This window comes from Bos grunniens, chromosome 3, assembly GCF_055505025.1.
Source record: "Bos grunniens cultivar Pamir isolate PY7600 chromosome 3, Bosgru_T2T1.0, whole genome shotgun sequence".
Classification (NCBI taxonomy): domain Eukaryota; kingdom Metazoa; phylum Chordata; class Mammalia; order Artiodactyla; family Bovidae; genus Bos; species Bos grunniens.
The window spans coordinates 99,810,574-99,825,660 of NC_141167.1; the positions used below are offsets into that span (position 1 = coordinate 99,810,574).

The 15,087-nt window shown below is 36.4% G+C and overlaps 1 protein-coding gene across 11 annotated transcripts in view; it reads left to right on the forward strand.

The window, feature by feature from the left end:
* Positions 1 to 15,087, forward strand: part of GPHRA (golgi pH regulator A) — a 66,737-nt gene that overhangs the window by 24,713 nt on the left and 26,937 nt on the right. For 6 of the 11 annotated variants that reach the window (XR_015160893.1, XR_015160894.1, XR_015160895.1 and 3 more), the window contains exons 7-10: positions 225 to 305; positions 4,750 to 4,859; positions 6,753 to 6,841; positions 8,002 to 8,094. Coding sequence is in view for 3 of the 11 variants with exons in the window: in XM_086392258.1 (XP_086248384.1) it covers positions 225 to 305; positions 4,750 to 4,859; positions 6,753 to 6,841; positions 8,002 to 8,094 (373 nt within the window). In the remaining 8 variants the exon portion in view is untranslated. Of the gene's footprint in view, positions 1 to 224; positions 306 to 4,749; positions 4,860 to 6,217; positions 6,287 to 6,752; positions 6,879 to 8,001; positions 8,095 to 15,087 lie in introns of those variants that run through there. The other 5 variants (XR_015160897.1, XR_015160898.1, XR_015160900.1 and 2 more) reach the window with 5 other exon arrangements.

Below are 15,087 nucleotides of genomic sequence, written 5' to 3' on the forward strand. Positions count from 1 at the left end.
CTAGTTACCTTCTGCTCCCCTGAGGCCCCAGGACTATTGGCTATTAAAAAGTGACAATAAAAGCATTTTTTTTTGCTTATTATACTTATTTTAATATTCCCCAGGAATAGTACAGTTCCTTAAATTACTGGGTAATGATTGAGGTTCCTGTGTTTCTCCAGCTGCCCTGTATTATGCCCAAAGATGGAACCCCAAACTCTGCTAACAGCTTATGCTTATTATAGGAATGTGACTGACACAGATATTCTAGCCCTGGAACGGCGACTGCTCCAAACTATGGATATGATCATAAGCAAAAAAAAAAGGTAAGCTATCAGCATATTAAAAACTTGTGCTGTTCAAATTTCTCAACAAGGAAATTTGATATGACTGGTGCTAACAGGGAATTTCATCTCATTTATTTTTAAGTTAGGGAACCACCAGAGACTTTAGTGTCTAATCTTGTGTGAAGGAAAATTTTCAAATCAACCTTACTTCCTAACTTCAAATATAAATTCTCTTAGATAAATATTAGAATATCTTTTATATTTGAAGGTATTCTACATTGAGTATTTTAACAGTCTATTGTCCTGCATTTTTATAAACTTTTTCACAGTTTGTTTCAACCTCCTTTTCTCCAACTACTTTATAAAATCCTTCACGTCTTCCAACTATTGTTGTTGTTTTTATTATTTAAAAAGTACTTTTAAAATGTTTGTTTTCAAAGTGGCATTTCTAGAAGTTTGTGTCTCAGTAGGTAAAAGCACAGACGCTAGATTCAGACTATCTGGATCTGAATCTTTGGCCTACAACTCAGTGTGACTTTAAGGTAGTTGCTTTATTTCCTTATGTCTTGATTTACTTATCTATAAAATGGAAATAATAATAAAGACTTGAGTGACATGCAGACTTCTTAGAATAGTGAACTATAAATAGCTAAGGGAACTATTAATAATCTCAGCAGGACAATCATTTGGTTTTAATATTTTGCCTTTATTCATTCATATGAATGAATCATTCACTTAATAATTGTAGAAAGCCTAGTTTATGTTGGACACTGTACTAAATGCTGAATAGTACATAGAGATAGAATGATGAGCAAGGTAATCAATTCCTACCTTTGTGAAACTTATTAGTCTACTCTTATTAGAGTTAGTATTACTCATATAAAAATGATGTCATAGAAGTTTTAAGTTGATTAATGTTTTTCCATTTCATGTGTCTTCTTTCAACACTTTCCTATAGTAAGATACATAATCAAGTCAGAAGACTTAATGTAAGAGAGAACAATAGATATTAGAATGATAAAGAGGTCCAGATTCGCCAACTAATTCTTTATCTCCATTTGTATACATCTTCACTAGGGGACTGGAAGTAGATACACATGTGTATACATTTATTTACTTATATATGTTTCGTTCACATTCAAACTATACAGTTTATTTTACATGAATGAATATGAATGTTGATTTTTAGAACACAATAATAAGAGCGATGTTATTCAGTATTAAAACATACTGTTTTATATAGAAACATACTGTTTGGATTCCCAGGATTATTCTCCCTTTTACTATATTTACTTTATTCATGTAGAGAGATGAATATAAAGTCATGACGCACATCAAATGCGGATATGTACTTTTAAGCCGTTTCATCACTAATCTGTCTTAGGATTTGGCTCTGATCTATACATGAACCCCTATAGACCTTGGTAAGTCAGGATCTGGGATGCCTTGTGGTCCTGCAGCATATCTTCATAATTTGAGTGGCTTTCAGAAGAATCAGCCTCCCAATTTGACCTAATTATCACAGTTCTCTACCTGGTAGAGCTAACAGTTCAAGTACAGCTAGATAAACTGCTTGCTAGAACAAAAAAATAACAGTCCTCAGAAAAATAAAACAGATTACAAAGTCAGTGAAATATAATATCTACAAAGACAAGTCTTCAGTCAAAGCTTGCTGGGCATACAAAGAAACAGAACTGTGTAACCCATATTCATGATAAAAAGCAACTAACAGACACTTAACTCCAGGTGGGCGCAGATAACAGCTTTAACAAACAGACTTGAAAACAGCTATTATAAATACATTTAAAAAAATGAAAAAATATACAATATTAATTAGTGAACAGAAAAGGTGTCTCAAAAGAGAAATAGAAACTCTATTTTTAAAAAGAAGCAAAAGGAAATTCAAAAGCTGAAAACAACAGTAACTAAAATGAAAATTTTACTAGGTAGGCTTAGCAGAGTTGAGATGGCAGAAGAATCAATTAGTGAACTTGAAAGCAGGTCAATAGAAATTATTCAGTCTGAAGAATAGAGAAATAAAAGATGAAAGAAAAATGAATGAAAATCTCAGGATGAAGCACTATCAAGCAGTCCAACAGATACCTGTAGTTGGAGTCCTCTAGGACTAAGGAGCAAAAAAAAGTACTTACATAATGGCCAAAAGCCTCCCAAATTTAGTGGAAAACATTAATTTACAGATCTAAGAGGCTTAAGTCAAACACAAGTTTGACTAGTTTTATATAGTCAGATTGCTAAAAGACAAAGATAAATAAAAAATGATGAATAGATACAGTTGTTTGTGTTCAGTCACTAAGTCGTGACCAACTCTTTGCAACCCCATAGACTGCAGTATGCCGGGCTTTCTTGTCCTTCACTATCTCCTGGAGTTTGCTCAAACTCATGTCCATTGAGTCAGTGATGCCATCCAACCATTTCATACTCTGTTACCCGCTTCTCCTGCTTTCAATCTTTCTCAGCATCAGGGTCTTTTCTAATGAGTCTGTTCTTCACATCAGGTGGCTAAATTATTGGCATTTCAGCATCAGTCCTTCCAATGAATATTTAGTATGATTTCTTTTAGTATTGACTGGTTTGATCTCCTTGCAGTTCAAGGGACTCTCGAGAGTCTTCTCCAGCACAATTGAAAAGCATCAGTTCCTCAACCCTCAACCTTCTTTCTGGTCTGATTCTCACATCTGTACATGACTGCTAGAAAAGCCATAACTTTGAATAATACATGGACCTTTGTCAGCAAAGTGATGTCTTTGCTTTTTAATATGCTGTCTATGTTTGTCATAGCTTTCCTTCCAAAAAGCAAGCATCTTTTAGTTTCATGGCTGCAGTCACTGTCTGCATTGATTTTGGAGCCCAAGAAAATAAAATCTGTTACTGTTTCTACTTTTCCCCCATCTGTTTGCCATGAAGTAATAAATCTAGGGGAACCATGAAGAAAGTAATACAACTTGGAAACTACATTGCATTCACTCAGTATCCAGGTACAGGTCATTTTAACAGGAAATGGTTAAGTCAGTGTGGCCAATACACTTAACATTCTTTTTGTTTTTTTTAATGCTTTTTAAAAATTTTTGTTTATTTTTAAATTTTTGTTTATTTATTTATTTTTGGTTGCACTGGGTCTTTGGTTGCTCTGCGCAGGCTTACTCTAGTTGCAGCAATTAGGAGCCACTCTTCGTTGTGGTGCGAAGGCTTCTCATTGCCATGGCTTCTCTTGTGGAGCATGGGCTGGCTCTAGGGCACACGGGCTTTAGAAGTTGTGGCACATGGACTTAGTTGCCCCAAGGCATGTGAAATCTCCCCAGACCAGTCCCATGTCCCCTGCATTGTCAAGCAGATTTTTAACCACTGGACCACCAGGGCAGTCTTCTTTATTGTTATTATTTTAGCCAATGGCTTAGTTTAGCCTTCAGAAATACCATATGGTATTTGGTACCATGGGTACCATTTGTATTGGTCCTAACCATGAACACCAGTGCTGCTTCTTTATCCTTACCGCTTCTATCTCTTGTCACCCTTTTGAGGTTAACGTTGAGTTAAATTCTTCTTTAGTTCTACAAATCTACTTTTATTAAACTCATCCTGTGTTTGGTTTTTTTTTAAGCCCATAGGCCTTGGCCTATTGTACCCTTCAAGTAACGATTTATGAACAAATGGTCTATTTTTCCTCAAAAGGACCCTGTTCTTAATATCTGTGTGATAGGCTGGAACATGCCAGCAGCCACCACTGACGTGGTAGGCCCTCCCATAAACTGATAGGAAGGACAAATGTCCCACTGATTTATTCAGTAGTAGGAAGAGATTGACATTAGAGAGAGAATGGTGCTTTAGAAGAGGCCAGGTTTGTGTGATTTTCTGATTTTTTTTTTCTCTTGTCAGCTTCTGAAAAGGAAGGAAAGAAACATTTATTGAATTCCTACCCTGTACCTGATCCTTTATCTAGGCATGTTAGCTATTATTTTATTTTGTTCTTAAATGATAATGGTAATAAGTAAATATATTGTTTCATTGATCTTCATAATCATCCAGACATGAGGACATGAAAACTCTAAAGCCTTATAGTTTCCAAGTGGCAGATCCAGTCTTCAGATTTATTGCCAACTCCAATTCTGTGCTCCTTCACCTTTTCCACATTCCTTCTGGGAGTGTATAGTTTTCCCTCAGTTGTAAGCAGTAGAAAAGTGGGACTCTAGAATTCAATCCTTCCCTGAACAGCTCAGCAAATGAAAGGAGCAGCTATGAGACGATGAGAATGGACTTTGAGGGTCCATGCTCCTTTGCTGAGGTTTTACATTTTCTTTTTTTAACAGTAGGTCCTTGTTGGTTATCTATTTTAATTATAGCTCTGTGTCCATGTCCATCCCAAACTCCCTGACAATCCCTTTCCCCCATCCTTACTTCCCACCATTCCCCACCCCTGGCAACCATAAGTTCATTCTGTAAGTCTTTACATTTTCTTTTATTTCAGGATGGCAATGACACGGAGGACTATGTTCCAGAAGGGGGAGGTGCATAACAAACCATCAGGATTCTGGGGGATGATAAAGAGTGTTACCACTTCAGCACCAGGAAGTGAAAGTATCCTTTATCCATTGGCTTGTTTCTTTTTCTCAACTCTGGACCAAAGGCAGAAGAAAAATTAGTGTTGGGACAGGACATTCTCTTCTAAGATACCTGACTGCATCAGAGCTCAGCTGGCCAGGACTGGGCTTAGGAAATAGAAAGCCATAGATAATCCTAAAATAATAAAACTATTGTCTTTGAGCTGAAGGGATCCAAACAAGTCAGTCTTTCCATTTTACAGATGAGAAAATAGACCCAGAGAAGTTAAGTCACACAGTGGCTTGTGGCAAAGGTAAGACCAGAACTGTGGTCTCCTTAGTTCTTTCCACTACACTATTATATTTCCCAACTCCAAAAAACCACCACGAAACAGTGGCTCCCCAAATGACTGGTTTGTATATGGATTGTAAGGGCCCATTTCTAAAGCAGTCAGTTTTAGAAACAAATTTTAAGCAGCTCTTTATCTCCAGTAACTTTTTTGTTTAAAGAATCAAGGAGATTGTGTTAAAGAATTTGTCTTGGTCCAGCTGGTTGCAGTGTAAAATCTCTGTGGCTACCAGGCTGTCAAGCCAAAATTTGGTGTGATGGACTAGAGATGAGATAGCTTATGCATATTCCTCCCATCTCTGGCCTGAGGAAGAACAAATTCCCTTTTACCTCAGTTGCAGGAAAAGAATGTAACCTGTTCTTGCTATAAATTAATGATATACCTTTCTGGTGTGACATGCAGGTAGGAATTAGAACAAACAAAAAATGGGATGACCACAGGAGAGAGGGGGAAAAAAGGTGACTTTAAATTTATTTAAACATTTATTTCACGTCTCCTATTTCCAGACAGAGTGCTAAACTGATGAGCAGAAGATAGCCTCTTTCCTCAAGGAACTTACTGCCTAATCATGGGGGAGCCAGACATGTAACTGAACCATGGTATTCAGTGGCCTGAACTGTGCCAACAGCAGCCACTACTGAGGAGCGAGCTGAAGGTCACTTGCTGATTTGGATAATAGACAGAAAAATCACAGAGAGGAGGGAGGATTTGGATTAAAACCAATTAAACTTCTGTTTTAGAAAGGGCTATCTTTACTATTTTTATTACTTAAAAATTTATGAAAGCCAAACTTTAGGTTTAAGCTATCTTAGCAACACTAAGCCAAGTCAAAAAAGTATCAGGATTATTTAACCTCTCTGAGTCCTTTCCTAAATGGAGAGGATAATCACACAGCCTCACTGAGTTCTTGGAAGGTGGCATAGAGTAATGGAAAGAGCAGACCTCGGAGTAAGGCAGCTCTGACTTTGCTTCCACGCCTATCAGCTGTGTGACTTTGAGCAAGATATTTGACTCTCTGAGCTTTACTTTCCTTATCTGCAAAATGGATAATGACATCTATCTCATGGGATTATTGTGAATGATAGAAGATAAGATCTATAAAGAACTGAAGAAGGTAATGTCTATAAATCTCAGCCTGTATTAGAATTCAGTAAACATTAGATCCCTTTTCCTAGCATCGTATTTATTCAAGATAATTCAAGAGAAAACTTTGCTGTATATTTTAGGTGTTTTTCTTACTATGTAACTAACCTTTTGAGATTTCAAAAATGACGTTTGACTTAAGCTAACTAGATAAAGCAAAAATAAACAGAACTACCTACCCGAGCCACTTTCAAGCTAGTGTAAAACTGAGTGGTAGGTGTTTGGTGGTGGTGCTCTTAATGGTAAAGCTTTTATACACCTGTGTCTGAGATTGAAAAAATAGTTCTGAAATAGTACTGCTGGCTATGAAGCAGGAAATTGAAAATATGGGCAGTTCCTAGGACCCGCTATAGAAGAAACCAAAAGCATGTGCTTTATTCATTGCTATTCCTTGAAACTTCTGTGTGATTTAAACCTTGATGCCCATTTTGTGCCAGATCTTACTCTCATTCAACAGGAAGTGGATGCTTTGGAAGAACTAAGCAGGCAACTTTTTCTGGAAACAGCTGATCTGTATGCTACCAAGGTACAGAGCAAGGAAACTGAAGTGTGGTTTTTACCAATGTGATTGAAGAGAGAGCAAGACTAAATAAGCTTTGTAGCATCCTCTGTGGCCAAGCCATGTAAGAGGCACCTCAGTAGCTTCAGTATCAGTCATGAAGCATTGATACCTGGATTCTTTGTGACATTGCTTCTACCAGTAGCAAAACCCTTAATGAAACACTCTCAAAAATGGAAATTATTGGAATAGTCAGAAGAAGCTTTTAATCATCTAGAAAGGTTGCACACGTCACTTCCTACTGATGGCCAAGATCAAGAAGGTGGTTCCTATGGTAGTTCCTGTGATTGTTTTTTATTCTCTTGCAAGTTAGTAATATTGTAAGAGCAGTAAGATATCTGCCATGGTCTGTTGTTATTGTTTATTCCCAAAGTCATGTCTGACTCTTTTGTGACCCCATAGACTATAGGCCACCAGGCTCCTCTGTCCATGGGATTTCCCAGGCAAGAATAGTGGACTGGATTGCCATTTCCTTCTCCAGGGTATCTTCCTAACCCAGAGATCGAACCCAAGTCTCTTGCGCTGGCAGGTGGATTCTGTACCACTGGGCCACTAGGGAAGCCCTTGCTGTGGTCTAGCTCTATTTTAAAGGCGCCAGATTAAGAAGAAACCTAACTGCAAAAAGCAACTTTCCTATGTACACCTAAAATGCAATGTAATTTAAACATGCAAAATCTATTACTTAAGATTGTTCCAACTATTTTAATCCTTTTTGAGGATCACTTCACAGGAATAGCTGCATAGGATAGAGATAAACATAGGCTTTGGAGACAGGTAGACCTGAGCCTAACTTCCCTTACTCACTAGCTGTGTGTCCTTAAGCAAGTTATTTAACCATTCTAAGCCTTCATTTTCTTATCTGTAAAATTAAAAAGGACATACCTCATAAGAGTTGTTGTGAAGATTAAAGTAGATACTGCATGTAAGGTGTTTATCCTAATTTTTGGTTTAAAGTAATCATTCAGTAAATTTTCCCACTACTACTATTATTGTTATTTTAATATTATTATCATGTGTGGTTTTAATTCTTAGCCTGAACAGTGATTCATAGAGGCAGAAATATTTTTGTAGAATGTAAATATACATTTTGCCAAGACTAACCATGTTTTGTATTTGTTCTCCCTCAGGAGAGAATAGAATACTCCAAAACTTTCAAAGGGAAATACTTTAATTTTCTGGGTTACTTCTTCTCTATTTACTGTGTTTGGAAAATTTTCATGGTAAGTATATTTTTTTAATTGTCAAGGTTTAGATAATTTGCTCTAGTAATGGCAGAGAGAAAATTGGGTCTGGTTGAGGCTGTGAACTAAGTTCCAAATCCAACTGCATCAACAGAGCATGTCATCTTTCACGTATCTGAGCCTCTTCCCTCTCTTCTTTTTGGGTCACCTAGAAAAGGGAGGTTGCATTTTTCTTCTGTCAGAAATCATTAGTAAGTTCTTAGGTTGTGAAATATATGAAGTGACTATAGAAGTTTCCTGTTTTACGCCCTACTCTTCATATTACTCATGAGTACATGACTGTATATAACACGACTCCAGCCTTCAGCTCAGAATAGAAACCACCTGTCCTTTTTAATAATCTGTATATACCCAAAAAAGTAAATTCTAAAACATATTCCTACAGATAAATTCATCTTCTGTGCTTCCAGCTTTTACTCTTTTGTGGCTTGCCCTCCCACTCTATTCTTTATGTGCATTTTACGCACCGCTTTATTTGTCTTTACTTGTGACCCATCTGCAGGTATTAATGGATTTCAGTGTGATTATAAAAAAGGCTGATTTGACTTTCTGGTTTGATGACTTTCCCACTGAGGCTGTGCTTGCACAAAGAGGAGCTTTGTCAGCTTGTTAGTTAATTTTGATCAGTGTAGATGAATGGAGGATTCTAGATTTAACAGATCTAAATGTTATAAAAAATTGATGTTAATACCCATGCAGATGACATTTTTAAATCTTGACTTCTTCAGTGGGAGAGGATAAATAAAGATAGTATATTCAGGTATCAAGTATTCATATTATTAAGCTACTAAAGGTTTTTCCTGAGATGCAGCCTTTAGGAGAGTGTAACATTTTTGTGTGTATGTGTGTGGACCATTTGTTTATTTTTATTTTTTTTAATTTATTTATTTTAATTGGAAGTTAATTACTTTACAATATTGTATTGGTTTTTAACAGTTTTATTGAGATATGATTGACATTCAGTAAACTGTACATATTTAACATACACAATTTGGTAAGTTTTGATATATGCGTATACCTGTGCAACAGCCATCACCCAATCAACATAGAGAACATATCCATCCATCACTTCCAAATGTTTCCTCAGGCCCCTTTGTGTCTCTATACTTTGTAGTATTCCACTGTATGGATGCACCACAATTTGTTTTATCTGTTCACCTGCTGATCAATATTTGTTTGTTTCCTGTTTGGGAATATTAGAAATAAAGTTGCTGTGAATATTTGTCTACAAGTCTGTTTTTGGACATGTGTTCTCTTTTCTCTTGGGAGAAAGCATTTGCTTGTAGAATGGCTGGATCATATGGCAGATATGTTTAACTTTTGAAGAAATGGCCAAACTTTTCCAAAGAGGTTGTACCATTTTACATTCCTACCTGCAGTATTTGAGAGTTTCAATTATTCCACATCCTTGCTAACACTGTGTAGTCAGTCTTTTAAATCTTAGATGTTTTAATAGATACGAGGTGGTACTAAATCATTTTAATTTGTATTTTCCTAATGCCTAATGATGTTGAACAACTTTTATGTGCTTTTTTGCCACCTGTGTATCCTCTCTGGTGATTTATCTATTCAGATTTTTTGCCAGTTTTTTAATTGTGCTCAGTCGTTCAGTCATGTCCAACTCTTTGCAGCGCATGGACTGTAGACCGTCAGGCTCCTCTGTCCATAGAATTTTCCAGGCAAGAATACTGGAGTGGGGTGCCATTTCTTCCTCCAGGGGATCTTCCCAACCCAGGGATTGAACCTACATCTCTTACATCTCCTGCATTGGCCTGTGGATTCTTTACCATTGGGCCACCTGGGAAGCCCATTTTTTAAATAGGTTCATTGTTTTCTTTTTGTTGGGCTTGAGAGTTTTTCAGTATATTCTGGTAACCTTTTATCAAATATGTGATTTTAAAATATTTTCTCCCATCAGTGACTTGGCTTTTCATTCTGTTAGCAGTATCCTTCAAAAATCAAAGGTCTTAATTTCAATGGTGTCCAATTTATCCTTTTTTTTTATTATAGATTATGCTTTTGTGTTGTATCTAAGAAATCTTTGTCTAACCTGGGGTCACAAAGATTTTTTTTTCATATGTTTTCTTAATATGAAAAATATAAAATAGAAATTTTACAGTTTTAGATTTTACATTTAGGTCTGATCCATCTTAAGTTTAATTTCTGATACGATATTGGAGTATGAATCCAAGTTCACTTTTTTCACGTAGATATCCAGATGTTCTAGTACCATTTGTTGAAAAGAGTATCCTTTCTCCATTGAGGCAATTTTGCAATTTTTTCAAAAACTAATTGACCTTATGTATATGGGTCTGTTTCTGTTCTCTTTTTTTCTGTTGAGATTTATATGTATCTTATATATTTACTTCTGCCAATACCACACTGTCTTGATCAATATGTCTTCCAATCCCTGAACATGGTACAACTCTTCGTTTATTTAGATTTTCTTAGTTTTTCTCAGCAGTGTTTTATAGTTTTTGGTGTACAGATCTTTCTCATTTTTCATCAGATTAATCTAAGTATTTAATTTTTAGATGCTATTATAAATGACAGTGTTTTTATAATTTTCATTTTCAAGTGTTAATAGTATATAGATATACAATTGATTCTTATATATTGATTTTGTATTCTGTTACCTTGCTAAACTCTCTCATTGTTTTCCTACATAGACAATTCCATCCTATCTTCTCCTCCTCTTCAAGCCTTACTGCACTGACCAAATCCTCCAGTAACAGAATTAAGTAAAGCAGTCACCCTGATCTTGTTCCTGATCTTAGGGGGAAAGTATCCAGTCTTAAGTATGGTGTTAGCTGTTGGTTTTTCCTAGATGCCTTTATCAGATTGAGGAATTTTCTTTTATTAATAGTTTCTTAAGTGTTTTTAATCATGAAAGCATGTTTGATTTTGTCACTTCTGCATCTATGGAGATGATCATGTGGTTTTTCTTTTTTAGTCTGCTAATACAGTAAAATTAATTTTTGAACATTAAACTGACCTCACATTCCTGGAGTAAACCTTACTTGGCCAGGTGTATTATCCTTTTAATGTTTTGTTAGATTTAATTTACTAATGTTTTGTTGAAGAGCTTTTGCATCTATGTTTATGAAAAATGTCAGAGTGTAGTTTTCTTGTTAACGTCTATGGTTTAGGTGTCTAACCTTAAAGAACAAGTTGAGAAGTATTTCTTTCTCTTCCAACTAGTAGAAGGGTTTGCATGGAATATTAATATATTAATAAATTAATGAATGTGATATATAATTAAATTCTATAATTGAATGTTAATATATAAATATATTAATAACTTTATTAAATGGAATCATGCGATGTGATCTTTTGTGGTTGGCTTCCTAACATAATGTTTTCAAGGTTTATCTATATTGTAGCCTCTATCAATAAATACTTCATTCCTTTTTATGATCAAATACTATTTATTCCATTATATGGATATGCCACATTAATTTAAAGTATCCACTCATTAGTTGATGAACATTTGAGTTGTTTTATTGTGACAGTTCTGGCCACAGTAAATAATGCTCTTGAGCATTCATGTATAAGTTTGTTTTGGGGCTGTGCTGGGTCTTCGTTGCTGTGCAGGCTTTTCTCTCGTCGCCGCGAGCAGGGGCTGCTCTGTTGTTGCAGCGCAGTCTTCTCGTGGTGGTGGCTTCACTTGTTGCAGAGTACAGGCTCGAGGGTGTGTGGACTCCGCAGGTGCAGCACATGGACTTAGCTGCTCTGTGGCATTTGGGACTTTTCTGGACTAGGGATCAGGCTGTGTTTCCTGCATTGGCAGGTGGATTCTTTACCTCTAAGCCATCAGGGAAACACCATGTATAAGTTTTTATATGGACATGTGTTTCATTTCTCTTAGATATATATCTGTAGAATTGCTGGGTTATATGCTTACTATATGTTGAACCTTCTAATAAACTGCATAACTACCAGGCTGTTTTCCAAAGCATCTGCACCATTTATATTCCTGCCAGCAATGTGTGACGGTTGCAATTTCTCCACATCCTCTCCAACACTTATTATCTGTCTTTTTAATAACAGTCATTTTGTTGTTCAGTCACTGAGTCGTTTCCAAGTCTTTGCAACCCCATGGACTGCAGCACGCCAGGCTTCCCTGTCCTTCACTATCTCCGGTGTTGGCTCAAACTCATGTCCATTGAGTTGATGATGCCGTCCAACCATCGTATCCTCTGTTGCCCACTTCTCTTCCTGCCCTCAGCCTTTCCCAGCATAAGGATCTTTTCCAATAAGTGAGCTCTTCACATCAGATGGCCAGAGTATTGGAACTTCAACTTCAGCATCATTATCCCAATAAATATTCAGGGTTTATTTCCTTTAGGATTAGATTGGTTTGATCTCCTTGCTGTCCAAGGGACTCTCAAGAGTCTTCTCCAACACCACAATTCAAAAGCATCAATTCTTCAGTGCCCAGCCTTCTTTATGGTCCAGCTCTCACATCCATACATGACTACTGGAAAAACCATAGCTTTGACTAGATGGACCTTTGTCAGCAAAGTAATGTCTCTGCTTTTTAATACTCTGTCTAGGTTTGTCATAGCTTTTCTTCTAAGGAGCAAGCATCTTTGAATTTCATGGCGGCAGTCACTGTGTACAGTGATTTTAGAGCCCCCAAAAATAAAGTCTGTCACTGTTTCCTTTGTTTCCCCATCTATTTGCCATAAAGTGGTGGCACCAGATGCCATCCATGATTTTAGTTTTTTGAATGTTGAGTTTTAAGCCAGCTTTTTCACTGTCCTCTTTCACCTTCATCAAGAGGGTTTAGTTCCTCTTTGCTTTCTGTCGTAAGGGTGGTGTCATCTGCATATCTGGGGTTATTGGTATTTCTCCCAGCATCTTGATTCCAGCTTGTGCTTCATCCAGCCCAGCGTTTCTCATGATGTACTCTGCATAGAAGTTAAATAAGCAGGGTGACAATATACAGCCTTGACATACTCCTTTCCCAATTTGGAACCAGTTTGTTGTTCCATGTCCAGTTCTAACTGTTGCTTCCTGACCTACATACAGGTTTCTCCTTACAGGAGGCAGATCAGGTAGTCTGGTATTCCCATCTCTTTAAGAATTTTCCAGTTTCTTGTGATCCATACAGTCAAAGATTTTAGCATGATCAATGAAGCAGAAGTCGATGTTTTTCGGGAATTCCCTTGCTTTTTCTGACTCAATGGATGTTAGCAATTTGATCTCTGATTCTTCTGACTTTTCTAACCCCAGCTTGTACATCTGGAATTTCTTGGTTGATGTACTATTGAAACCTAGCTTGAAGGATTTTTAGCATTACCTTGCTAGCATATGAAATGAGTGCAACTGTGTGGTAGTTTGAGCATTCTTTGGCATTGCCTTTCTTTGGGATTGTAATGAAACTGACTTTTTCCAGTCCTGTGGCCACTGCTGAGTTTTCCAAATTTGCTGGCATATTGAATGCAGCACTTTAACAGCATTATCTTTTAGGATTTGAAATAACTCAGCTGGAATTCCATCACCTCCACTAGCTTTGTTTGTAGTGATGCTTCCTAAGGCCCACATGACTTCATACTCCAGGATGTCTGGTTCTAGGTGAGTGACCACACCATAGTGGTTATCCAGGTCATTAAGACCTTTCTTGTATAGTTCTTCTGTGTATTCTTGCCACCTTTTCTTAATATCTTCTATTTCTGTTGGGTCCATACCATTTCTGGTTTTTATCGTGCCCATCTTTGCATGAAATGTCCCTTTGGTGTCTCTGATTTTCTTGAAGAGATCTCTGGTCTTTCCCACTTCTATGTTTTCCTCTGTTTCTTTGCATTGTTCACTTAAGAAGGCTTTCTTACCTCTCCTTGCTATTCTTTGGAACTCTGCCTTCAATTAGGTAATCTTTCAATATTTTGGTGGATGTGAATTGATATCTCTCATTCTTTTTTTTCCTGATCAATCTAGATAGAAGTTTATCAATTTTATTGAACTTTTCAAAGAACCAGCATCTGGGTTAATTGATTTTCTCTTTTTCTGGTTTCTACTTCGTTGATTTCTGCTCTGATCTTTATTATTTTTCTTCTGCTGCTTTTTTGGGTGTCTTCTTTTTCTGATTTCTTAAAGAGGAAGCTAAGATCATTGACTTGAAACTTTATTTAAATATAGGCGTTTTAATGCTACAAAGTTCTTACTAAGCACTGTTTTATTTGTATTTCACACATGCAACTTTTTTGATAGTTTATATTTATTTTCATTCAATTCAAAATACTTTCCGATTTACTTTTTGATTTCTTCTTTAACTCATCGGTTATTTAGAAGTGTGTTATAAAATATTTGGGCATCTTCTGAATATCTTTCTGTAACTACTTTCTAATTTAATTTCATGTGGTCTGAGAACATATTTTGTATGATTTGAATCTTTTTAAGTCTCTTGAGGCTTGTTTTCTGGCCCAGAATATGGTCAACCATGGTTAATGTTCTTTGTGTGCTTGAATGGAAAGTGTATTCTATTCTGGTTGGGTGGAATAGCCTACAGGTCTCACTTAGGTCAAGTTGATTGATAATATCGTTAAGTTTTTCTATACTCTTACTGATTTTCTGACTGCTTGATTATTGAGACGGGTGTTGAAATTTCCACCTATTGTTGTGGATTTGCCTTTTTTAAATTATATCAGTTTTTGTTCTTCATGTATGTCATGTAGGGTCACTATGTACCCCTTGATGAAATGATTCTTTTATCATTATGAAATGACCCTTTTAGTCTCTGGCAACATTATTTTGCTATGAAGTCTACTTTGATATTAATATAGACATTCCAGCTTTGATTATCATTAGCATAATAAATCTTTTTCCATGCTTTTAGTTTTAACCTATTTGTATCTTTATATTTAAAGTGGGCTTCTTGTAAACAACTTGCTTGTATATCTAATCTAATGGTCTCTGCCATTTATTTGTCATATTTGGACCAGGAGTCAGCCATCTGCAGCCCCTAGGCCA